The 26,615-nt window shown below is 53.0% G+C and overlaps 1 protein-coding gene across 5 annotated transcripts in view; it reads right to left on the bottom strand.

The window, feature by feature from the left end:
• DAB2IP (DAB2 interacting protein) overlaps positions 1-26,615 on the bottom strand; it is a 210,102-nt gene that overhangs the window by 157,602 nt on the left and 25,885 nt on the right. The window contains exon 1 of one of the 5 annotated variants that reach the window (XM_018055709.1): positions 25,894-26,581. The exons of 2 other annotated variants lie outside the window; for them this stretch is intronic. In XM_018055709.1, coding sequence (XP_017911198.1) covers positions 25,894-25,996 — 103 coding nt within the window. In that variant the 5' untranslated portion in view covers positions 25,997-26,581. Of the gene's footprint in view, positions 1-15,234; positions 15,254-24,626; positions 24,741-25,893; positions 26,582-26,615 lie in introns of those variants that run through there. 2 more of the 5 variants (XM_018055719.1, XM_018055718.1) reach the window with 2 other exon arrangements.

Genomic DNA, 26,615 nt, shown 5'->3' with positions numbered 1-26,615 from the left:
GTCAACAGATGCCCTGGACTCATGCATTGCTCGAGTAGAACAGAGAAGGGCCAGATTCAAGTTCAAGGCCAAGGCGGAACCAAGACTTTCGCTCTGAGCTCACAGTGGGGAAAAACAGTAGAGCCGTTCCCAGCAACAACCATTTTCTCTAGAAAGAGGGAATGCTGGCACCTGGGCCTGTTGAGGTCCACAAAGGATGCTCCCTGCAACACCCCAGGGGGCCTCAGACACCTGAGGAGGGGGCCTAAATCAACCATCTCACCCTGAACTGCAGAATGTTCTATGTAGCACATAGAGTGAGGTAGAGTCTGTTCATGTCCTAACTAGGAAAACCTTTCCAAAACATCTTCGTAAAAAAAAAAAAAAAAAACCAGCAATTTGCAGAATGATAGATGATTTTTTTAAAACTGTTGAACAGAATCATAGATTTTCCATGGATACATATGTATAAATGAGAGCTCCAAACAGCACTGAGAAAAACACACTCCAAAGACCACCTGAGGGTTCCCCCCACCCCACTTCTGGCTGGGTCCTGTCCCTTAAAGCCCATCCAGACTTTACCCCAGCTCCACTCCTGACACAGAAGCTCATGACCACATCATCTCTCACCTGTTATAAGCAGGAGTGTAAATGATCCCAATCTGTGTGGAGGGCACCTTGGCAAAGTGTATCAAAACCTAAAATCCATAAAATGTCCACTTTAAATTCATGTAATCTCTTTCTCCATCCCATCCCTCAGACAAACTCTCACAAGCGTGCAAGAGCAGATGAACAAGGATGTTTCTGTACCCTTGTTTGCAGCAGAAAAAAAAAAAAAACCCTGAAAACCACATCTATGTCCATCACTGGGGGACTGGCTGAATAAATGATGGTCCCCTCTGAAGATGGAAGCCTCTTGCAGCAGGAGCTACAGATGCAAGTGCTGACAGGAGGGACTGCGGGGTGAGGTGCAGGATACGTGGGATGACCCCCTGGATGGCTAGGTCCATGGAAGCATGGAAACTGATTTCTGCACATTCTTCCAAAAATAAACAGTGGTTACTTTGGTGAGTGTATGTGTGTGTGTTTGAGTCTGGGGCAAACAAGGGGAGAGGTTTAGTTTTCACTTTATGCCCTTCTGGAATGATTTCATTTTAAATCATGGAATAAGCTGTTCTTGTATATTGGGAAAAAAAAAAAAAAAACAGATCCTGGTGCACGATGTTGATCGTGGAGGAGCCTGTGCATGTGGGGAGCAGAGAACACAGAACTCTCTGTACTTCCCGCTCAATTTTGCTGTGAACTTAAGACTGCTCTAAAAAATACAGTCACTTTCAAAAAGGGAATTCGAGATTAAAAGCCTTCAGACATTTGAAAACACACAGAACTATGTCCTCCCAAGTCAGTACTGCTCCTGGTTGAATCTGCCTGCGCCTTCATCATTCTTGGGCAAGTCCTAAGCTCCAGCCTGGCTCCCATGAGGGGAGGGGCTGGAAGGGGGACCTGGACAATTAAAGCTCAGACTGCGGAGCCCTGTTGAGGTCCCAGCTCTGAACTCTGATTCATGCTAGTTTCTCTGCCTAGAAGGCCACTGCACTTTTATTTTGTCAGTTCAAACACCATGCTCTGTGAAAGCTCATTCTAGGCACCTTCATGCCCTGAGACGCAGACTCTCCCAGAACAGTCTGTGTCCCCAGCATCTCGTTGCAGCCTCCAGCGTTGGCCAGAGCCTGGCACAGAGTTCATTAAGCACATGCCCCTCTGGACACATTTCTAAAAGCCCCGAGCACTGTCTGGACATTTCTCCAGGGCCACTCATTTTGCCTTGAATTATGACTCTACCTTCCCTGAGCAGCAGGGAGCTCTCTGGAGGGCTCCGAGGCCCATATTCCCGGTGCCTGCTCAGCCCTCTAGCTCACCCAGCTCAGGAATCTTGAGGGCTAACGCGAGTGGGAGACAGGGAAGGAGGAGAATGAGGCAGGCAGGCTGGCCCGAGGCATTCGTGCCCCAGCCCACAGCAGGACTGTCGGAAAGCAGGCATATAACGGCCAGAAGAGCTCGTCGAGAACAGCTACCAGATTTTAGTGTAAAAACCTAAACACATAAGCGACTAACTCACATTTTAAAACAATCACCATACAGGTCACATCAAATAGGGCTGCAGACCAAACTCAGCCCAGTCCGCCTGCCTTGAGCGGCCTCAGGGAGCAGCAGCTCAGAATTCGGAACATTCACAATTAGAAAAGAAGAAAAAAGGAAACAAAACACAACAAAACAGCCCTCCTAGATCCTGCCATCCCAGCAGCCCAAACAGCCCCAGAGCCCATACCCAAACCTCACCACCAAGTGGACTCAAAGACCAACCATTCTGAAGGCTGCCCAGTTGGCTCTGTAGCCACCAGCTGTGTGACCTGGAGCAAATGACTTTACCTCTCTGAGCTTCTGCTTTCTCCTCTGCAAAATAATAAAAGTACCTGCCTCCCAGGGCATTGTGTGGATGCTGGGCTGTGATAAGGGAGAGATCTGGGGACCTAAAAAAGTTCCCATAGCCTGTAAGGGCTCATTCTGATTGTGACCATCAGTGACAGTGAAGCCTAGAGGAGGTGAGGGACACAGACCCATCACAGAGGGGATGAGTGGCAAAGTTGGGAACCCCCAACCTCTTCCCCCAGCCCCAAACCATGCCCTTGATGGAGCAGGAAATGATAGCTGCAGAGCTGCCCAGGAAGGCCTGTTACAGAGGCGTACTTTTCACCCAACCGCTGCTGCTGCTGCTGCTAAGTCACTTAAGCCGTGTCCAACTCTGTGTGACCCCAGAGACGGCAGCCCATCAGGCTCCCCCGTACCTGGGATTCTCCAGGCAAGAACACTGGAGTGGGTTGCCATTTCCTTCTCCAATGCATGAAAGTGAAAAGTGAAAGTGAAGTCGCTCAGTCGTGTCCAACCCTCAGTGACCCCATGGACTGCAGCCCACCAGGCTCCTCCGTCCGCTAGGTCCCCACATAACAGAAATTAACATGCACAGAGCACTTAGGACATGACTGGCACCACATCGATTCAGTTTAGTTGCTCAGTCATATCCGACCCTGCAACCCCATGGGCCGCAGCACGCCAGGCCTCCCTGTCCATCATCAACTCCCAGAGTCTACCCAAACTCATCTCCATTGAGTCAGTGATGCCGTCCAACCATCTCATTCTCTGTCATCCCCTTCTCCTCCCACCTTCAATCTTTCCCAGCATCAGGGTCTTTTCCAATGAGTCAGCTCTTAGCATCAGGTGGCCAAAGTATTGGAGTTTCAGCCTCAACGTCAGCCCTTCCAATGAACACCCAGGACTGATCTCCTTTAGGACGGACTGGTTGGATCTCTTTGCAGTCCAAGGGACTCTCAAGAGTCTTCTCCAACACCACAGTTCAAAAGCATCAATTCTTCAGTGCTCAGCTTTTTTTTATAGTCCAACTCTTACATCCATATGAAACCCTTCAAATGTGTTCCTGTCACTTCGCTTTCTCAACAACTGTATTACCTCTCCATTTTACAGATGAGTAAACCAGGGCTCAGAGAAGTGCCCTGACTTGTCCAAGGTCACCTAGAATGTGGTATAGCTTTGGCTGTAGACAGTCTATTCCAGCACCCTCGGCAGCCACACTAGCCCACTCCTCACGCACCTTCCTTCCGCGTCTCCTCAAGCCCTGGGATTCCTACAGTGTGTCAGATTGTGGCCAAGTCCTGGGGCCGCCAGGGGCAAGACTCTTTCTCGGGACAGGCTAGCTGGGGCTGGGGCACAGTGGCAGGGAGCCCACCTAGCCTAGAAGAGCTGCTCCAAGGAGGAGGAGACGCTGAGGTGAGCAGGAGGCTGGCGGTACCAGAAGGGACCTGCCCCCAAGCTTTGAGGCCAGGATCTGGGACTGCAGTCTGGAGAAAAACCAACCTGCTTTGGCTCCAAGCAGGTGAAAGAACCGTGGTGGTTTCTCTCTTGAGAGAATATGCAAACATGGAAGAAATGGAAAGAAGCTGTGCAGAGGTGAGGCAAAGGCAGAATTTTCAAACGGAAAACCCACCCTTGGGCTCCTCCAGCCCCCAGAAGAGGAAGGCTCTTGTCTAGGGTGAAGCTCCTCCAGCCTGACACCACCACCCTCGAGGTCGTATTTGGGAGGGGTCACTCAGGCTGAGGGTGGTCTTATGGGCTAATGTGTGTTCCCTTAAAATTCACATGTGAAGTCCCAACCCCTAGTATCTCAGAATGTAACTGTATTTGGAAATGAGGATTTTTTTCAAAGGTGACTAGGTTGAAATGAGGCCATCTAGGTGGGGCCTAGTCCAGTCTGACTGGTGTCCTTCTAAGAGGAAACGGGAAACCAGGAGCCCAAGTGCAGAGAGAACAAGCAAGTGAAGAGACAGCAAGAGGGGGCAGCCACCTGCAAGCCTAGGAGAGAGGCCTCAGGAGAACAAAGCCTGCCCACACCTTGATCATGGACTGCTAGCTTCCAGAACTATGAGAAAACAAATTTCTATCGTTTAAGCCACGCTGTTCGTGGTATTTTTTCTGGCAGCCCTAGCAAACTAATACATGTGGGATCCAGCCCTGCTGTTAGAGAGGGCCCCTGGCCTGGCCACCTGCAGCTGACCTTGGGCATGTCAAGTCAACCTCATCTGCCAAGATGGGGTGAGAGGAGCTGGCCACAAGCTAAACAGGAACGGCATGAGGCTCAGGTGAGGCCCGTAGCAGCCAGGCGGGGAGTGGCAGCCCACCTGCCCAGCACCCCCTGTGCATACCCCCAGGCTTCCACATACCATCCTTCGAAATGCATCTGCCCTGGTCTCCTTCTAAAGACAATGAATATTAAAAAACATGTAGACCTCGAAAATCACAGTCCTCCAGGGATGGGCACTTGGGCAGGGCCAGGCTGTCAGCTCATCTCAGTTTCCCTGCAACTGTCTTGGTTTTAAAACTGAAAATCCCAAGCCCCAGGAACCCTTTCCCTGCCATTCCTGGACAAATCAAGACGACTGGTCACCCTAGGCAACAGCCTGCCTCTCTTGAGGTCTCTACTTACCCATCATGCATTCATCTGACAAATATTTACTGAGGACCTGCTATGTACCGGTGGCTTCCCTGGTGGCTCAGATGGTAAAGAATCTGCATGGAATGCAGGAGACCTGGGTTCAGTCCCCAGGTTGGGAAGATCCCCTGGAGAAGGGAATGGCTACCCACTGCAGTATTCCTGCCTGGAGAATCCCATGGACTGTACAGTCCATGGGGCCACAAAGAGTCAGATATGACTGAGCGACTTTTACTTACTATATACCAGAACCTGCCAGAGAGCCTGTCCTCTTGGGCTTTCTGTCCTGGGAAACACACAAAAATAAGCATTCAGTTCAGTTCAGTCGCTCAGTCGTGTCCGACTCTTTGCGACCCCATGAATTGCAGCACGCCAGGCCTCCCTGTCCATCACCAACTCCCGGAGTTCACTCAGACTCACGTCCATCGAATCAGTGATGCCATCCAGCCATCTCATCCTCTGTCATCCTCCTGCCCCCAATCCGTCCCAGCATCAGAGTCTTTTCCAATGAGTCAACTCTTCGCATGAGGTGGCCAAAGTACTGGGGTTTCAGCTTTAGCGTCATTCCTTCCAAAGAAATCCCAGGACTGATCTCCTTCAGAATGGACTGGTTGGATCTCCTTGCAGTTCAAGGGACTCTCAAGAGTCTTCTCCAACACCACAGTTCAAAAGCATCAATTCTTCAGCACCCAGCCTTCTTCACAGTCCAACTCTCACATCCATACATGACCACAGGAAAAACCATAGCCTTGACTAGACGGACCTTAGTCGGCAAAGTAATGTCTCTGCTTTTGAATATGCTATCTAGGTTGGTCATAACTTTTCTTCCAAGGAGTAAGCACTAAGAAACTATAAATATACACACGCGGGCATGGGTATACATACATGTCAGTTAAGACAGTGATGTCTGTAAGAGAGGAAATAGCAGGTATTGAGAGAGAGACTAATGGGGTGAGGGAGGGGTCACCCTCGATGAGACACACGGTTCCAGAGAAGGGTCATTTCCGGTGAGCACTGAAGTGGCACCTTTAAAGGAGGAGAGGGGACCAGAGGTGGACAAAATCGAAGGGAAGGCCAGTGGGGCTGAAGAGCAGTGAGGAAGATGGGGAAGGGGAGGTGAGCCGGGACAGGTCAGCAAGACCTGGGAGCCAAGGACAGGTTACCCGTGGCTCTGAGAGCAGTGGGAGCTGAAAGCAACTTGAACCAGTCTACCTTAAATCAGAAAAGTGCATGCACACTGGTTAGTGAGTAAAGATGAGACTGCAAGGAGGGCAAACAGAGGAGTCCAGTGAGGAGCGCCAGCCAGGAGAGAGAATGGCAGCCTGGGTCTGGGTCAAACCGGGGAGCCGCGACTCTGGACAGATTCTCCGTTCTCCCCAATTACCTCTCTGATCTTTCTCTTTTTTCCCCTTTGGCACACTTTCGCATGCAGGATCTTAGTTCCCTAACCAGGGATGAAGCTGCACTCCCCGAAGTGGAAGTGCGCGGTCCTCATCACTGGACCACCAGTCCCTCAGTTCAGTTCAGTCGCTCAGTCATGTCTGACTCTTTGCAACCCCATGGACTGCAGCACGCCAGGCTTCCCTGTCCATCACCAACTCCCAGGGCTTGCTCAAACTCATGTCCCTCGAGTCAGTGATGCCATCCAACCATCTCATCCTCTGTCGTCCCCTTCTCCTGATCTTCCTCTTTAATTCAGCAGCCACTCTCTTCATCCCAAGAAAAGCCCTGGGAAGCACAGTAAGTCAAAGCCCAGGGGCCTTGGCAATGGCACTTACCCCGCCCCTCCTTTCCCCCACACACCCCACAGTACCTGTCACGTTCTCCGCCAAACCTGTCCCAAGCTGGCTGGGAATCAATCACTCCCAAGGGGCCAAGCGACAGGGTGCTTTTCCTCCCTCGCCAGAGGAGGGGGGTGTGGCGCTGGTGGTATTTTTAAGCAATTCACAATTGACATCTGTTAATTATTAGTTTGTCCACCTCTGTTTTGCTTTCAACTCACACCATTGCTCAATCCTCCAGCAGTCCTGGCCCTGAGAAGTGGAAATATCACCTCCAAGCAGAGAGATGGGAAGCAGAGGCCCCTGGCACAGAGGGAGCGACTCCATCAGATCGAGGTTTAGAAAGGTCCCCTGGAGGCAGGATGCAGGGGAGGCTGGGCATCAGGAGGCTATGGCCGGCATGTCCCCTAGTGGACAGTACGGGCGGGGATGGAGGTAAGAACCTGGAGCCAAGGGAGCTCCTGGTCTTTGACGAAAGAGGAAGGAGGGAAGGGAGGTAAAGCACCAGGCAAGGCTTCTCTGGCTCCAGGGCTGCTGGTCAGCACAGCCTTCACCTGCAAGGGGGAGGTCGGGGTGGGCGACGGGTGATGAGAGTGGGAGGAAGTGGTTTTAGTGGAAGGGAAAGGACTTCCTCACTGGACTAACTGATGTACCTCTAGAGTATCTGGTAAAATCACTTCTCCATCTGGAACTTGGGGGAGGAGCTCCCGAGTAAGAGACTCACCACCAGGGATGGACGTAGTCCAGGCTCAGGGGTAGTGGACACCATGGGCACGAACGGGGCTCCCTGGTGGGAGCTGGAGGTGTGTGTCTGGGATGGTGGCTGGAGGCTGGTGCCCACCCCCAGAAGGCTGGCTGAGGCCCCAAGCACTAATAATATTATGATCATCAAAGACCCCACATATTGGGTTTCTTTTACATGTATGCCAGGCCTTGAACTAGGGATGCGATCATCTATCTCAGTGACACTTCCATAAATCCTTTGGGGTTAGTACTGTTATCCCTGTTATCCCATTCTACCGCAAACTCTGTACAGTCATCCAGCTGGTCTTAAACCCAGCCAGACTCTAGAGCCCGCAGATATTTAAAGCACTGTATGGGGTTGGGGTCGGGGGTGGAGGGTGTTCCCAGGCGACTCAGTAGTAAGGAATCTGCCCGCCAGTGCAGGAGATGGAGGAGACTTGGGTTCTATCCTTGGGTAGGGAAGATCCCTTGGAGAAAGAAATAGCAACCCACTCCAGTATTCTTGCCTGGTTAATTCCATGAACAGAGGAGCTTGGCGGGCTACAGTCCACAAGGTCACAGAGAGCTGGACACAACTTAGCAACTAGAACAACAACAGTGGGGTCGGAGGAGGGTCAACGTTTGCTGACTGCTCAGTGGTGGATATTTGTCATTGGGGAAGGGGTCCCTAGGGGCCAGAAGGTGACCAGGTAGGGGCGGACAACTGTTCTTCCAGCTGGGAAGAGTGGGAGGGCGGTTCCAGCAACTTCCTCTAGCAGCTGGCCGGGGCAGCCACAGTAGGAGCCGCCCATCTGAGCGGAAAGATCTGGAAGAGCAGAAGGGACCAGAGGCGGGAAGGACCTTCAGTTCTCATTCTGCCCTTAGGATCCAAACTTGGAAAACAATGGCCACTGAAAACGATTTGATGACTTAAAATTTTGACTGTTGCTAAGTTTAGCACTCAGGGTGGGGTAGGCATAGTGACAAATGACGTGCAAATCTTGACTTCCACCACCAGCCTGATGTCGTGTCCTGGCCCCCTGTTTACCTTCTCTAGCTCCACATTTCCAAATAATAACTTCCAGCTCAGAGAGGGCTTAGAGAAAATGAGATCCTCACTCAGCATCCCCTTAGTAGCTAACACCTAAGCTAGAAAGGGCAACGTTTAACCCAAAGAAATCAATCTCTAATGGTGGAATTTCAGGCACAAGAGCTGGTTTAGAAAAGCTCCTGAAATCACACCAGTTCTCAAGCTGGTAAACAGTAGGCACTCAAACTAAATCAGTGGCTGGCAGTCAATAAATATGTGTCCCTCTAGGCAGAGGCTTGCAGCTCACTACTGTGATGGTCAAAGAACAAGAAGGGCCCCCTGGAGCCACGGAGTGTCGGGAGCCACACCTCCCACAATCACCCTTCATCTCCTCCCATCACATGGTAATTTATCTGTTGGCTCTGTAAGATAGCATTATATCTGGCCAGAAAGGGCTCCAAGGACTTGTAATTGGACCTTTAAAGTTTGCAGGAGTCTTTCAACATGATATAGTTTCAGCCTAGTTGTTCTCAAGCCATAAAAACATCTGTAACACCGAAGCTCAGACCCGATAGGGATGGCACACAGGCTGTCAGGGTACACACAGCCCTGCCTCCTCCAGCAAGGCACAGGCAACCCTCACTAACCGATCATGCCGCTCTTTTCGGCTGAGCCAAGCTGTGGCTTCAGACCCCTGGCAACGCCCAGAGTCTGCTTGGTTTTGTTATAGGAGATGATGGGCCTCGATGTAAATTCCCTCTCTGGAGGGAAAGTGTCTACAAAACTCCACTGAACTTACTAACCATTCATGACATGGGCATCGTGTTTCTGGGCTTGTTGTTGTTTTCGCCTGTGCTTCTTCCCTCTTCTTTTGGGGCCAGTGCCCCAATTTTTCCTAGAGACCCTCTTCCCCGACTCCCATTGCAGCAGAGAAGCAGAGCACCGCCCCCTCATCAAAGCCCCTGGGTGAGAAAAATCTGAGTAACCTTCTAGCCCAGGCTAGAATTTCAAATTTCAACTCATTTGAAATTGGGCCTTTTCTGGGCATTTGCTGGGGCCATTTCCGGGAGGAAGTCCCCACACTTGCCTTTTTCATCCACTGAGCAGATAACACTGAGGTCCTCCCTTCATGCCCTTCTCAGCATCCCCAGAAAGCACGCGCCCTGACCTGCCCTCCCTGCCCAGGGGACAGCGGTGCCCTAGGCACCAGGGTCCAGAGTCAGCACCTCAGGCCGCCCAGAGGAAAGGTCAGGCCAATTCACAGCAGCTGCTCTCCTTCAAGTTTCTCCTAGGAGTCGCCGCTACCTCCCTGGCCCTCTGGGACACCAGAGGATGACAGCCAGCGTCAGGGTCAGGCTGGGGCCAATGCCCAGGACTAAACCCCTGCGGTGAGGGGTGACCAAACCTGACATGTGCCTCTCAGCTCATTTCCTGCAGTAAACCTGCCCCAGTTTCCATAGTCAAGCGACTTCCCGTCCAACCCACACACCTTCAACACAAGACAGGACAAATTCAAAGGCAAGAACTGCATCACCTGCCGTCTCTGCCCCACCCCCATCATAGCCATCTCCAGCGGCTCTCCGCTGGTCGCCCACGCCTTCCTGGGCATCCCCCTGCCTCTGCGCAGGCACCCTCTCCTAAAACAATATTCAGCACCTCTGAATTACCAAAATCAATTGCTCCAAGAAGGAATTTCAGCAGACAGGCACTCGAATAAAGACAGCAGATAATTCCCACTGTCAGGTAATTGCTCCCCTGAGAATGTCTGATCATAAAAGAGGACTAGAAAAGAAAGTATTTTTTCCCCCAGAAAGGAAGGGGGCAGTGTGCATTGGTAAACAGAAGGCTCTTCTCTTCCTTGCTGGCTCCTCTCCCCTTCCTTGACTGTGCCCCGTCGGGGCTAGAGCACAATGGAGTCCCAGGAATTCCCGGTGGTTGAGGTGGGAGACAGTGTGGCTGAGTCCCGGGGCCCCAGCGCTGGGGACTCTGCTAGGTTCTCAGAGGACATTTGACTCTCACGGCCTTCCTTAGCCAAGATCCAGACAGGCCAGCACCAGGGCTCCGGTTACACAGCAGCTCAGGGATGCATGGTTTGGCAGTTAACCTCTCTAGTTCGCGTGTCCATCACACCCTTTCAACAAGGCTAAAAGGCCCTTGAGAGCAGGTCACAGTCAGCCCTCCCTTGCCACCTGGCCCTGAACACCCACATAAAGAACCTCACCACTTGATCCAGGGCGTGAGGGAGGGGCACACAGGTTTAGCTGGGACCAGTTACTTGGTTTCCTTGACTGTAAAATGGAGAGATAGCATCAAACTGGACTTCCCTGGTGGCTCAGACGGTAAAGCGTCTGTCTACAATGCAGGACACCCGGGTTCAACCCCTGGGTTGGGAAGATCCCCTGGAGAAGGAAATGGCAATCCACTCCAGCACTATTGCCTGGAAAACCCCATGGACAGAGGAGCCTGGTAGGCCACAGTCTGTGGGGTCGCAAAGAGTCGGACACGACTAAGTAACTTTTAGATGTCTACAACAGGCCACATCCCCCGAGGAGGTCACGAAGCTTGGTCAACAGGTATTCCGAGAAGAAAGTATCCTAGGGTTTCCCTGGTGGCTCAGTGGTGAGGCATTCGCCTGCCAACGCGGAAGACATAAGTTCGATCCCTGACCCGGGAAGGTCCCACATGCAGCGGAACAACTCATCCCATGCACCACAACTACTAAGCCTGTGCTCTAGAGTCTGGGGGCCACAGCTATTGGAGCCCGTGCACCCTAGAGCCTGTGCTCAACAGCAAGAAAAGCCATCGCAACGGGAAGCCCGTGCACCATGACTAGAGAGGGGCCCCTTCTCTCCGCAACCGGAGAAAAGTCCATCCAGCAACGAGGACCCAGCACAGGCGAAAATAAATAAATATTAAAAAAAAAAAAAAAAAAAGAAGAAGAAGAAGAAGAAAGTGTCCTAAGGTCAGAGGTTTGGAGAATTCTGGGGCAAGCAAAGTTCAGCAGGTTTCTGCATTGCAGAACTTCTCAGAGCCTTTAAAATTGCAAGTGTGGATTGGTACTGTACGAATGGGCATCAAGTATGCAGCCTTTTCCAAAACTCCTTTTCTACAAAGTATCTTCCAGACTGCCTTTCCATGAAACATACCTGGGTCAATGACAGCTGCAGATAAAAGGCATAACAAGGATATAGCAGGGCATTTAAGGGGGACTGGTTGGGGAACTCTAGGAAAATGCCATGTAGGCACAGTACCTGAGATAAGTCTTGAAGGAACAAGGAAGGGCAAGGACAAGGACATTCTAAATAGAGGGGACCGCCTGGCAGGAGCCTAGAGGTAGGGAGACTAGAGGTAGGGAGAGGCCCAGGCCTGCCGGTTATGGTTATTACCTGGAGAAGAACAAGGTAAGACAAATAGGGAGGGTCTTGGGGTAAAGAACATGGTACGGTTTTTTTAAGATCCTTGAATATACCAGCTTACTCATATGAATACTTACATGTGCCAGCACTGTGGGTAGAATGATTCTTACAACTCCTGTGAAATGGGATTTATGGTACCCTCACCTTAGGGCCAAGGACGAGTTAAGCAGCTGTGCCATTTCACGCAGCTACCACGTGGCAGGGCAGGGACTGGAAGCGCCCAGCACATCAAGTCCAGATTCCATGCCCTTGGAAATCCCCTGGTGGTCCAGTGGTTAGGACTCGGCACGTTTCCTGCTGGGGACCAGGTTCAAACTCTAATCGGGGAGCTAAGATCCTGCAAGCTGCATGGCACAGCCAAAACAAACAAACAGAAAATGACCTTAATCACTGTACTTCCCCACCCCAGAGCCACTAGGGGCAGAATCCAACGCCACCAACATCAGTAGGAGTGAAGAGTCAGCGATTCCTTGCCATGGGACACCTTCTCCTTGGCCTTGGTTTTGATGCATACTCCCTCAGCCAGTCCTCCCCAAATATGTACATAGGTCATTAGTTCTGAATATTTTTAAAAAGCTGTCTTATCAACTATCCCTCTTGGAATGGGCAAGAAGGTGCCAAAACAGCATGCTGGCACCCAAAGAAACAGCGGCCAAACCCATCAACATCCTCAGCAAGATGTATGCCTCCCAAGCACGTGGCTACAGCTTGATTTACAGGGTCAAGAAGCTATTCTAAGAGGGAGAGGACCTCTCAAGGCGGGAAAGGCGTCACCATCATCATCAAATACTTCAATAATCGTCTCAATCACAGAAAAGAAGGCACCGGGCCGCTTCCTGCACTTCCACAGGAAAGGAAGCGAAGCGAAATTGTTTGCCTTCATTCAATTAGGTAATTAACTAGACAATGCAAAGAGAAATTCCAGCAAGGATATAAATACTTAAAATCCCTGAGCTAGATGGTGAGGAGGATGTCAACAACAGGAACTCAGTGGAGGGGAGAGGCGAGGGTGGAGAGGTGTGTCCTGTGCTAAAAACAACAGCAGGCAGACAGCAGCTTTTAATGACAGGCACTTACCCTGTACCAGCTCCATGATAAGCACTTTACCTGCATGACCTCACCGATCCTCAAAACAACTTGGTTACCTGAGGGTCACTATTATCCTCGTAAGACAGATGGGGAAACTGAGGCACAGGCAGCGAAATGACTTGCCTGAGGGCACACAATGGAAGTGACAAATATAGCTCTGATTTCAGACCAGAATCTTCATGCATAAGCCTCCACTCCCTCTCTACAGGCATGCCCAAGACAAAGGGGCTCTAGGGATGGATAGGTCTAAACAGGGAAACAGAAGGGATTGGACATCTCGCTCCCCAACTGTCCTGACTGCCAGGCCTGGGACCTCCCAGCTGACCTGGCTGCAGGGTTGTCTCAGAGAACCAGGCAAGCCTGGGAGAAGTGATTTTGCAATTCTGTTTACAGAAACCAGTGCAGCCGCCTCCAGCACCATTTCCTCCAGAAAGCCCTCCTGATATCTCACCCTCCCCACACCAACCTGTGGCCTCTCCAAAGACTAGGCATGCTTTCTCCCTAGGAACAGACCAAGAGGCTCTCAGAAGGGAGGGAGGAGCTGGACCTCACACTGATTTGAATCTCCCCACCCACCCCTGGGTTTCCTAGATGGCGCTAGTGGAAAAGAATCCACTTGCAAATGCAGGAGACACAAGAGGTACGACAGACACAGGTTTGATCCCTGGGTCGGGAAGATCCCCTGGAGAAGGAAACGGCAACCCACTCCAGTCTTCTTGTCTGGGAAATCCCATGGACAGAGGAGCCTGTCAGGCTACAGTCCATGGACTCACAAAGAGCCAGACATGACCGAGCATGCACACACACACTCACACTCACACACACACACACACACACTCACACACACACACACACACACACGCACTCACACATACACACACACACCCTCCTCACCCAGCAGAGCTCCTTCGACAAACACTCACCTCAGTGACTTAACCAGCAAAAACAAGCTCGAGTGTAATGTGAACGCCGTGCAAGACAGACTTTCAGCACTTTAAAGAGCTATTTTCCCCATCATCCCCTTTCTCTAATCATCCCTGTATCACACTTAAAAACACACATTCAAAAACCTTATTGTTTGGCCAATTTGTCACTCTGTACCTTTAAAAGAAAAAACAAATAAGTAATTCATACAGTCATTTTAAATCAGACTTTTCCATACTCAGAGTTGCCTTGACCAGAGTCAGTAAGTTCTGGAAAAAGGGATTAGCCCGAATTTCCCAAGACCAACGCAAAGTTGACTGAGAAGGTCCCCAGTAACAAGGCTAATATCAATAGTGATAAGAGCAAAAACACTAGCACTGGGCTCTCCTGGTGGTCTGGTGATGAAGAATCCTTCTTGCAATGCAGGGGACACAGGTTCGATTCCTGACTCAGGAAGATCCTTCATGCCGCAGGGTGACTAAACCCCTGCCCACAACTACTGAGCTCACACACCCCAACTACTGAAATCCGCACACCCCAGAGCCCGTGCTCCACAAGAGAAGCCTCCGCTATGGGAATCTAGAGCACCACAGGTAGAGAGTGGCCCCCACTCACCGCAACCAGAGAAAGCCCATGTGCAGCAACAAAGACCCAGAGCAGCCAAAAAATTACATAAATAACACTAGCATCTATTAAGTGTTTACAAGGTACAGACATTGTACTGTGTTCTCTAGCTTCAAGCCTAGTTTCACCCCCACAACATGTACAGATGAGAATACCGAGGATCAGAGAAGTGAGGCAACTTTGTCCAAGGCCACACAGCTGGTAGGTGCAGCAGCCAGGACTCCTACCCAGGACTGTTGAATGGATCCTAGACTAACCCCTACCCTTAGCCTCTCCACAATACCAGGCCCCTCTGGGGTGGGAACAAGCTGCTTGGCCCTTTCTCCACTTTCCACCCCAAGCCCCAAGGATTTAGCATCCAACAATAGACCTCTATCCCAAATCTGAATCAATATAGCCTCAGTCATTGCACTCAAAGGGAAATGCCCCCCAGCGACCATCTTGCCTTAAAGGCACCTTCTGGAGGAGGATGACAAAGGAATGAACATCAACACTGAAAAAGCCAACAGCTACAGGGGGTGAAAAGAGACAGGCCCAGGACTGGTTGTCTGTGGGACCATGGTCTCTAACATGCCCTTCCCTCCTAGAGCCTGGATACAGCCATACCTGCTCTCCTCTGTTTCTCATCTCTGACAGCTTGAGGCCAGTGCTGGAAGAGGAATACGGGGGATGATGTCAGTCTAGGACTCCTCATTCATTCACCCCCTTCCTGCTCCTTGCCTGCTAATCACACCTAATTTCTCTGTATTTCTGCTTTCACAGGAGTTTGCCTAGCAGCTGGAAGGCACAAAAGCACAGTGACTGACACCTCAGGCTACGAAATGGAAAAGACTTTCATTCAAACTCCAGCTCGGCCCGTTCCCAGCGGGGTGAGCTTAGGCAAGTCACTTCTCTCTGGGCCTCAGTTTTCTCATCTGCAAAATGGAGATGATAACAGGACCTCCCAGGTCTCTTGTGAGAATCAGAGGGGCTGATACTTGGAAAGCCTTGAGCCCAGATCCTGGCTCACAGAAGTACTCATAGAAAGTGTGAGCTGTTAGGAATGATTACTACAGCCCACGAAGGTGCTGCCCCTCACATACAGCCAGGATGGGGCAGAACAAACACTAACCCTGGGTTCAAGCTCTGGACACAGATCAGTCTCCTGGAATCTGAGAGATGGCACAGCCCAGAAACTGCAGTTCATGGGCCAAGTACAAAGTCCAAATCCACAGGTTTGTTTTTCTTACACATATACACACAGAAAATCAACAAGTGGCTCAGAGTGAAAGTTCCCAAACCTTGGCATCCTCCCCCATCCCGAGGTGAGCAGTGATCTCATCTGTGTGACTCAGCCGACACCGACGCCAAGAGCCCTCTCCGGGAACCCGTAGGCTCAGTACAGCTGGCTCCCAGCCCCGGGAGGAGCCCAAGCTGCAGAACCAAGATTCATGGAGAGCTGGGAACCCCTGCGCTTGGAACCCAGAAGCAGAGTGGCTCTGAAAAAAGCAGGGCAGTGTTGCAGCCAGGAAGGGGCTGGAGATCTGCGTTCAAGTCCCAACAAACCCAGGCCTCTGTCTGCCCAACTCTAAAATGGGTGGATGACGGGTTTCCAACGCTCTGAGGGATCTGGTTTACCTCCCATCCTGCCCGTCAGGGTCTCCCTCTACCTGAGGAAGAAGCAAAGAGCCAATAAAGGTATGGGTTAGAGGACAAAAGGCACTAAGATGTGTGGAAGGAGAGCCTGGTGGTCTGGGAGCTTGCCAGGGGCCAGGAGGCACTCGCCCAGCCTGTAAAAGTTTCAATGAATCAGGCCGGGACAGAAGCGCCTTCCACCAACGTCAGTCACCGCCTCCTCCCTCTCCCTTAATTCCTCCCACTCCCTTAATTCCTCCCACCACGGCGAGGACAGACAGACAGACAAGCAGGAGAACGAGCTTAAAAACAGGAGGAAGCCAAGAAGCCCAGACAGACTTTACCCTGGAACCCAGAGGCAGCAGAACATGGGGCTCCCCCTCCTCTACAGCACCAGGTTCCAGACGGAGAGCTGGGGAGGGGCAGGGCGTCTTCTGGATAAAGAAGGATCAAAATAAAAATCTGCTCTACCGGGACGTCCCTGGCCATCCAGTGATTAAGAATCTACACTTTCACTGCAGGGAGCGCGGGTTCCATCCCTGGCCAGGTGAACTAAGACCCTACTTGCCACATGGTGCGGCCAAAAAAAAAAAAAATCCCCCTTCCCCAAATCTGCTCTACCAAACACCATAAAAGGACTCAGGTAGCAAAGCCAGTAGCACACCATCGCACTGCGCTTTTGATGAAGCAGCAACTGCTGTGCTCTGGAATCCTCGATGGCTCCCCACTGCCTACAGCATCAGGCTCACACCCTTTATTATGACTTGCAAGGGGTTCAATCTCAGGTCCTGAGGGTGCTTTTCTGCCTCACTCTCATCGCTACCCCACCTCCCCCCACACCTCTGCTTCAGCACTTACAGCCTCCCACTGCTCCTCAACCCTTAGGGCCTTGATCCACCCCCCCACCCCCCACCCCCGCTGCTGCTCCCTAACACCTGGGGCCTTGATCCACCCCCCCCACCCCCCGCTGCTCCCCAACGCCTGGGGCCTTGATCCATCCTGAGTCTTCCTTGCTGCTTCGCTTAACTGTTGTTGTCTAGTCGCTAAGTTGTGTCCGACTCTTTTGTGATCCCAGGGACTACAGCCCGCCAAGCTCCTCGGTCCATGGGATTTCCCAGGTAATACTACTGCAGTGGGTTGCCGTGTCCTTCTCCAGGGGATCTTCCTGACCCAGGGATCAAACTTGTACCTGCTGCTTGGCAGCCGGATTCGTTACTGTTGAGCCATCAGGGAAGCGCCTCTTAATAACCGATCCCTATTGTTTCAACCAACCCCTGCCCTCCTGCCGCCTGTTGGCTTTAGACTTGGGTTCCTGGCAAGAATAAAGAACGTAGCCATTAGTGGGCCAGGGAACAGACCTAGGCTCTGCCACCAAACACTGGGTTCAGCCTCAAGCAGAACTCGGGCGCATGCCTTCACGTTCTCCTTTATAAAGCAGGCAGTGCGACCTCTACCCACGTCAGCCGCTGCCAAGCCGCTCGAGTGAGATAATGGAGCCAAAGGGCCCTGCACAGCCTCAAGTCTGACACGAACCCAGGGGATTAGGAGGCCTATTTTTAACTCCCCACTTCCTGACCGAAAAACAAATCCCTCACATACACCCGGCAGATCCCTATCAGGGGGCCTGGTGGAGCCTTTGGGAATTCTCTCCTCCCGGAAGCAGCGCCAGCTTTGATGGACGGGAAAGGCTCCCAGACCCCGACTCCAGCCAGCGCCAGCTTCCATTATGTCTGGCTGGGTCCCCCTGCCCCGCGTCAGACAGCCGTTTCCTGGTGGACTCAGTTCACATCTTCTCCAGCCTGTGACAGACAGGGTCACCAAAGCTGCTGAGAAAGGCATTCAGTCATTTGCCCATTCATTTACCCCTACCCTCCCACCCCACCCTCTCTGAGGAGGTGGGGCCTAGGACGGCCTAGATAAGAGTCAGCTCTAAGGCAGCCGTGCTAGGATGCTCAGTCCAGGGGTAGAGGAAGGGGTGGAGACCAGTGAATGGAGAAAACAAAAGTGACAGGACACTTGGTAACAAAGGCACGCTGGGAGAGACGGGACCTCAAGGGCCCTTGCCGGCTTCTAACTGGGGACTTGGGCAGCATCTGAACCTAAAGCCAGACCATCACCAAGCTCGCTTCTCTCCCTCCAGCACCGTCAGCATCCCTTGGACCTTACTCCAAGATGGGTCTTTAATAGCCACTGTGACCTACAAGGAGATGAAGACTTCGCACTTGGGGACACAGAGCTCCTTCCTGGTCATGTGGCCCAGCTGTGCGGGTGTTAACCAAAGTCTCTTCCCCTCGGGCCCACCTTGCCCACCTCCCACCACCTATGACCATGTTCAGCAAATGATGCTAGCAGGGAAGCAAGAGTTTTGAAGGAAAAAAGCCTCATTCTGAATGGGGACCCGTCATCAAGGAGAACCCCCCTCCTGGCTCAATGACCTTTGCTAAACACAAAGACAGTCAGTCTCTGCAACCCTAGAAAAGTCACAGGATCCCTGGGTGCCTCTGGAACTGTGTCTCAGGACCCCAAGACAATCCCCAGGACCTCACAGACCCTTTAGAAATACCTGACAAACTCTTCTGAGTTCTAGAGAGTCAGGTGCATCTTGGCTATACGCCTCTGAGACCTGCAGTTCAGCCTGCAGGTGGGGGTGCTGACAAGGTACCCTTTTCAGGCCTGGTTCCGGGCCTCTCTGTCTTTGATGCCACAAAGCCAGAATAGACTTTCTTAAATAGCAGATCAAGAACGAGCCAAAGGAGGCAGAAAAGCCTCTCCAAAAAGCCTCTGTGCATCTCTCGGCTGGAGCCGGCTTAGCCCAGAGCACAGACAGACAGGACCCCCACCTGTTCGCACCAGGGAGTAAGATGCAGGCAAACGCTCTGAGCCAAGAGCATAAAAACCAAGCCCAATTACAAGCCAGTGTCCGACTCCACAAGGCTTTATGAGCATTTACCAGACCAAGAAAGGCCCTCGCTGAGCCCCACCCACTCCGTGGGCACCTAGATGAGAGATAGAGCTGGGCCTTGCCCTCAAGAAGTTCAGAACCCATCTCGGGAGACAGACTAGCCGATGACAATGTGTAAAGCAAGGCAGCTGATAAGCGCTGCAAGCCAGGACCGCACAGGGGGACGGCTACCCCTGAGTGATGAGACCGACTGGAAGTGACATTTGTGCCAGATCCCGAGGGGTAGTTAGAATTTGGGCAATGAAGCAGTGGCCGAAAGAGAAAACCATACAGGAGTCACAGACGGAGACCGGGAAGCAGACAGCTTGAGAAACAGAGGGAGAAGAGGCAGGGAGGGAAGCTGGAGTGGGCGTGGAGACTTGATGGCCAGGCCAGGGAGTTAAGGGTTTGATCTCGTGGGTGGGGGACAGGGATCCACCCCCAGGAAGGGAAGAAGACGCACGATGGGGGAGAAGCTGAGAGCAGGAGGCTGGCAGAGGCTGCAGTTGACAAGGGCCTGCTTTAGGAAGCCAGAATGCGGGGGGCAGGGGACGGCTCAGGGCATGGAGAGCAGGCAATTGGAAACCCCACAGTCCCAACACAGACGCCAGCTGAGAGGGGCTGGACTCAAGGGAAGGCTGGGGATGTCTCATGGAGAGATGGTAGTGGCTCAGGAGGAGGACAAGAGGCTACGACGTTCTCAGGGACTTCCCTAGCGGCCCAGTGGTTAAGACTCTGTGTTTCCAATGCAGGGGGCATGGGTTCGATCCCTGGTAGGGGAACTAAGATCCCATATACCTTGTGTCACAGCCAAAAAAAGAGAAACAGAGAGACTATGATCTTCTCTTGGTCTCTCAGCCAAGGTTGTCCTGGGCCGAGAGAGGGATGCTGCTGGATCAATCTCAGAGCCCCGTGCTCCCCCTCAGCCCCCATCCACAATCCCCAGTCATTCCCACCATCACCCTCCTGCACTGTTCAGAGTCAGCCACATCACCCAGCCCTGAGAATCTTCCTGCTGCCCCACCCCCAGCCAAGCTCCCTGAAGGCCCTGGACACTGAGCCCACAAAAGCCCTTTTGACTGGTTTTATAACAACCCCCAGTGCAGCACTCTGCCCTCCAACCCCACCCAACAACTCACCCACGCCCTGAGCCCATCATGAGCAACCCCCAAGTCTGCCCCCAGAAATGCAGAAAAGAAGTGTAACCTGTGAATGTCAAGGTTGGGAGGAATCTTAGAGATCTAGCTAAACATACCCCCAGCCACCCATTACAGACAAGGAAACCAAAGCTTTAAGGGATGACCAGCCCTATCCAGGATCACACAGCCCCATGGTGGCCCAGTCAAAGACTCTGGCACCAAGGCCCCAAACAGGTGGGGCAGAAAATAATGAGGCATGGGATACAGTGCAGAAAACACGTGTGCTATCGTCAAGGAGCCTGGGTTCAGGTTCGGACCTTACCACCTCCGCCCCCACACACACTGACATGAGAGCTTTGGACCTGTCACTGCAGCTTCCTGGACTCCAATGACCTCGTCCATAAAATGCGTGTTTACTAATTCAGTGTTTTCAGGAGATCAAAAAGGATCAAGTGGAACAAGGGCTCTGTGTACAGCAGAGCTAGGAGGCTGGGACAGGGACTCGGCCAAGGCCCAGGCAGGCGGTTCCTTTACCCCTCACCCCTCCTGACCCCAGCCCCGTCCAGCCAGCAGCAAGTCAGCTGTTTTCCTGCAGGTCAGCAGACCTTCCCACCGACCAGCAGAGTAGCCCTCCAGGGGAAAGGATGGATCTCCAGTGAATTTAAAACCCCAATGCAGGGCTTTCCCAGGCCCAGTGGTTAAGGCTCTGCCTTCCAAAGCAGGAGGTGGAAGTTCAATCCCTGGTCTGGGAACTAAGGTTTCACATGCCGAAGGGTGTGGCCAAAGAATTTTTTATTAAAATAATAATTTAAAAAACACCAATGAACACTTGGCAGGCGCCCCCCCCCCCAACTCCCCTCCTCCAGAAGTTAGAGAACAGCACCTCCTCTATGAGAGATCAGAGGCCATTGTGGGGCTGTGGAGGAGGAAGAGGGTGTGTGTGGAGCAGGTCCTACCCACCTGCCCAGGGTCCCCCCCCCACCCAGGCTGAGAAATCTGCACACCTGGGCTTCATCCAACATCTTCCAATCCTTCTAGAAAGCAGAGGCTCGATGTCTGGAGGGATGCGGGTGGGAGTGGGGTTACGAATGGCACTCAGGGCCTCCTGGGAGCCAAGGGCACGTGGCCATGCGCATCCGCTGCGGCGGGAGAGGCCTTATCAGGGTGTTGCTGTCCTCCGAGAGCCTGCCCCATAATGCCTGACATCCACCCAGGAGACTTCCACAGCCCTTCACAGAGAGCAGTCATCCTCCCCACTCCCCGCCCCAGTGGGTATAACATCATGTTCCAGGAAGGGAAAGTAACCAGCTCAAGGGAGTGACGTGTTTGTTATATCTCTTAACCTCTCTAAACGTGTTTCTTCATTTGCAAAATGAGGATAAGAAAACATGTGAAGCCAAGACGTGGATTCAGAGGACTTCCCTGGTGGTCCAGTGGCTAAGACTCCGTGATCCCAATGCGGGGGGCTGGAGTTTGATCTCTGGTCAGGGAACTAGATCCCCCATGTTGCAACTGAAGAAAACTTGCATCCCACAAAAAAAAGTTCGAAGATCCCACGTGCCTCAACTAAGACCCAGTGCAGACAAATAAATAATAATTAATTTTTTAAAAAAAGACTTGAATTCAGATCTCTTGAAACCCATACCCCACATTCTCTCCCTAAGTATACCTTAGGGCTGTGGTTCTCAAACTGTGGTGTGTTCAAGAATGGTCTGGGGAATTTTAAAAAGTGTAGGTTCCTGGGTCTGGAGCAGAGGTGACAGATCGGCATTTTTAACAGGGACCCCAGGTGAGTTAAAAGACGCTAGGAGATCAAACCAGTCAATTCTAAAGGAAATAAACTCTGAATATTCATTTGAAGACCTGATGCTGAAGCTGAAGCTGAAGCTCCAATACTTTGGCCACCTGACTCAAAGAGCTGAGTCATTGGAAAAGACCCTGATGCTGGGAAAGATAGAGGGTAGGAGGACAAGGGGACAACAGAGGATGAGATGGTTGGATGGCATCACCAACTCAATGGGCATGAGTTAAAACAAACTCCAGGAGATGGTGAAGGACAGGGAAGCCTGGCGTGCTGCAGTCCATGGGGTCGCAGAGTCAGGAATGACTTAGCGACTAAACAACAAGAAGTAAGTGAGTGGGAGAAAAGCACCGCCAGCAAGCACCACAGACTGAGACACACGCATACAACCACACACACGCTTGTGGGCACACAGGCAGCGCAGGACAGAAGCAGAAGTGGAGGCGTGGGTCCTAAAGGTAGATGCTGCCTTTGGGATGTAGCCCAGCTCCTTATGGGTTGTGTGACCTTGGGTGGATCTCTTAACCTCTCTAAACGTGTTTCTTCATTTGCAAAATGAGGATAAGAAAAGAATCCACCTCATGGGGCTGTCTTATATGGGAATAGTACGTGTGAAGTGCTCAGTACTGGGCCCAGCATATAACAAACACTCAATAAATGGTGTTATGATCATTGCCGGATTCAGTTCGGTGTGTCGAACGCCTCCGGGAAGGAACAGAATGCAGGCACCAGGGGACTACAGTGAATAATTGAGCCAATAAGAGATGCCTGAAGGGCTATACTAGAACCAGTGGGTAGAAGTAACAGAGACACAGACTTCTACTCCAAACAGGAAGAATTTTTGAACAGACTGGAGTTGCCCAGTCATGAAACCAGCTGCCTGGTGGGCTGCCACTCGAGGAGCCCAGCAAAAAAGACTAGCTGCTCACCAGGTGGAGATGCAGCTTGGAGAAAGCAGAATGGGGATGGAGCGGGTGGATGATCTTGAAGGTGACTTTGGCCAGATTCTGCGCGTCAACCCCTCTCCCCATGTGCTGGTTAATTAGTGCATTTGCACTTCCCTGATATTTACAGCCGTTACCATCAAGCATTCAAGAAAGGTGGGAGGAGATCGTGGTAGACAGAAGGCCTTATATCTTCCAAATAATTCATGACAAGGATGGGGATGGATAGGGCTGTCTTAAATCTGAAGCCCACAAACCCACTGAAATCATATGCATTGGAGGGGGGGTATATGCATCTGTGTACTTTTCTCAAAAGGACTAGCTAAGACCGGCTGAGAAAGCAGTCCACACTGACTTTTGAGAGACAAGGAAACTGAGTCATGAAGGATCTGGGTCACTCTGGCAACAAGAAGGCCCAAGTTCCAGGACGCAGACTGGCAATCCAAAGCTGTTGTCCTTTAAGTCAGATACCTTCCATGCCTAACCTCACAAAAGCCTCACCACACCTCCAGGAGTGGAAACTTTGAGCTCAGAGAGGTTAGGAAGCCGGCCTGAAGATGCACAGTGGAAGAATGGCCAGGCTGGGGTCTGAACCCAGGTTCTTTGGGCTCCAAAGCTTGTGTCTGGTATGTTTTTTTAACACTCAAGTGGACCATCTCAGGTCAAGAAAATAGAAAGGCATTTGGCCTTGACATTGAGAAGCAATAATGATGATCATTAAAAAGGATGACCCTTATAGGTGACAAGCGACCTACCTAGTCATCCTCAGTCAAAATTAAATTCAAATCAAAATTAATTTCTTCCTTACATAAAAGAGGAGGGCAGGAGAGGAGAAGCACAGTATCCATATGACTCAAGCGAGACAGCTTGACACCTGGAGAGAACAGACCGTTCAGAAACCAGAAAAGCCCACAGTGATTCCCACCAGGCTGGGGACTGGATCCTAGATGGCTTTGGTCCCTGTTCCCACTCTGCTTGCTCAAGATATTTTCTGGAGGGTGGTGTTCCAAGGCAGCCCAGGAAACAGAAGAGAAATCTCACTTCAATAACTCCGCCCCCCTCCCCTGAAAACTGAGGAGTGGCTACTGGTTGAACAAAACAACACCCCACACTTGGGTGCCCCGGGGTGCCTGGCTCTGGGCAGAGAGGAGTGGCTGTCCAGTCATCAGCCTCCAGAGGGGAACTGAAGAAGGGCCGAGGTTTGGAGCGACCACTTGGAAGCGTTGGGGTTGGGAGGCTGCAGAAACCCCGTCAACCCCCACCAGCTGGGGTGCTTTCCCTGCAGCCCCCCCTGTTAACACTGCGCGGTACTCTCCCAAGGACCCAGCGGTCTAGGCAGGCGCACTAAAAGTTTATAAAGACCTTTGCACCACGCAAAGGTCCTCGCGGCATAGGGGGCTGTAGCGTAGAAGAGGGGTAGGAAAAGCAAAGCCGCAGCCCACTCCTCAGTCAGGCACCACAACACCTCCCATCAGGGTCCCTGGATCCCTTCCAAGCCCCGATCCCTCTAGGACACCGGAAACCCCCCTCATGCCGACTTGGGGGTGCCTAGCTCTTACCTCTACTCGCCGGCCTGGGCGCTGGGCTCTGCCATCCCAAAGGCACTGGAGCCGGAGCAGCGCAGAGTGGAGTGGCGAGATGGCGAGGTCGCGGGGTCTCGGAGCCCAGGAAAGTTTACGTAGCGTCGGCCAGGCCGAGAGGAGCGGAGCCGGCCAGGCAGGCGGCGGGCCCCGCGGTAGCGCGCTCCGGCCGGCCCCGCGCCTCCGCCCGCACCGCGGTGCTCTGACTCCTGGGCTCCCCCGGCCACTCGGCCTGCCCAGCCCCGCCAATCGCAGGCCCCGCCACCCGCAGCTCCGCCCGCCCGGCCGGGACCCAGCGGAGGCGGGGAGGGGCGGGGCGGGGGCGCACCTGTTTGGCCAATCGACCCCGCTACTACCACCCGCCCCGGCCGGACTGGGCAGGGCCGATCCCCTCCGCTCTCCGCACACCAGTCCCCAGTCCCCACTTTGGCCCGGGATCGAGGCCGGGCCACACGCCCCCTGCCATCCCACACCACCTCGCACCCGCGATCTGGGTCTGGCCACACCCCCTACTCCCCTCCCCCGGCTCAGGCTAGCCTGTGGAGGCCCTCTGTGTGGCCGGTGTTCCCGGGAATTAATCCCAGCTTTAGCCCGAGAACCATGCGGATATCAGACTGAGGAGTGGGCTGCAACCCACCCCTCTTTTACTCTTCACCCTCCTCTCCCGCAAGGATCTTCGCGCCTCGGTTGACCCCTTAAACTGCTGTGCGCCTCCCTTCGATCTCCACCCGCAGTGGCCGTGGACTGATGCTAGGTTCAGAGGTCCGGGAGAGGCGGGGTGGGGTCGGGGTAGGGAGGGGGTTGTGTCAATGGGAAGGGACGTCCAACCCTCCCACCAACAAATTCTCAACCCCAGCAGAGTTGGGGCGAACATCTCCAGAATGTGCTTGCGATTAGTTTCAGCAGGTTCCCCAACTTCCTTCGGGGTCACAGTCAAATTTAAAGCGGGACGGTTTTATTGTCCCATTCTCCAGATAGGAAGACTGAGGCCAAAGGGAGGGAAGAACTTTTCGTACGTGGTGACGAGACTGCGACTTTTTTCAAATCAAAGGTGAGTTTGCAGAGAGCGCCTGATTCTTATCCCCAAGCCCGCTCCGGTTCCGACGCCTGTTTTCGCCGTCCCCCCTCCCCGCCCCCAGCGCCGGCCCCTCGTCCCCCTCCGCGGATCCGGGTAGGGAAAGAGAAAGAGGCGCCAACAAGTGCCTGGGAAGAGCGAGGGGCGCGCCGGCAGCCGGCCCGGTCTTACCTCGGCTGTAAAGCGTGTCCTCGCAGAGGGCGCCGGCGAGAGGCCCCAGCTGCGGCAGGGAGGCCCAGGCGAGCGAGTGGGAGGCCGCGCCGCCGGCTCCCATCCCGGACGGCTTCGGCAGCTCCTCGGCCCGCGGGCCTGCCACCCTCCGCCGCACCTGTAGGGACAGCGCTGTGCCCCGGGGCCTCGGCCTCGGCTTCGGGGGTGGGACCTGAGCCAGGCCCCGGGGTGGAAACTCCTGGTGCGGGGCTCCCCGGGCTCCTGGGACTGTCGCGGCCGGGCTGCCGGCGAGCGCAGGTCGCGCTGGACAGGGCGCTATTTTTAGCAAGAGCTGCTCTCCCAGTTGGACAGACAGAACCAGTTAATTCGACAGCTCAGGAAAGGCCTGCACCGGGAGCTCCCCGGAACGGCAGCCGCTGCTCGGCTGAAAGCTGATTCTTCGCATTCCTGCCTCGGGAGGCGGGAGGGCGGGAGGAAGCCTCTAATTCCTGGGAGAAGCCAGCGTCCTCTTCGAAGGCGGCTCCCAGGTCCCAAGGGCACGCCCAGGGAAAGGGCTGTCTACTAGATCGACTCCGAAACCCCGCCGATCTTCTTTCCTGCAGTCTCCAGGCCTCAGACTTCCCAGAAAATGCCCACCCTAGGTCACACTCTCCCTACTGGTCTCCAGTGCTGGGAAGAGCCTCCCGGAAGTGGGATTTCGCGGGGGCGCGCGCGCACACACA

Source organism: Capra hircus, chromosome 11, assembly GCF_001704415.2.
Source record: "Capra hircus breed San Clemente chromosome 11, ASM170441v1, whole genome shotgun sequence".
Taxonomy (NCBI): domain Eukaryota; kingdom Metazoa; phylum Chordata; class Mammalia; order Artiodactyla; family Bovidae; genus Capra; species Capra hircus.
Note: the sequence above shows the minus strand (reverse complement) of the source record. Positions and strands in the feature narration are given on the sequence as shown.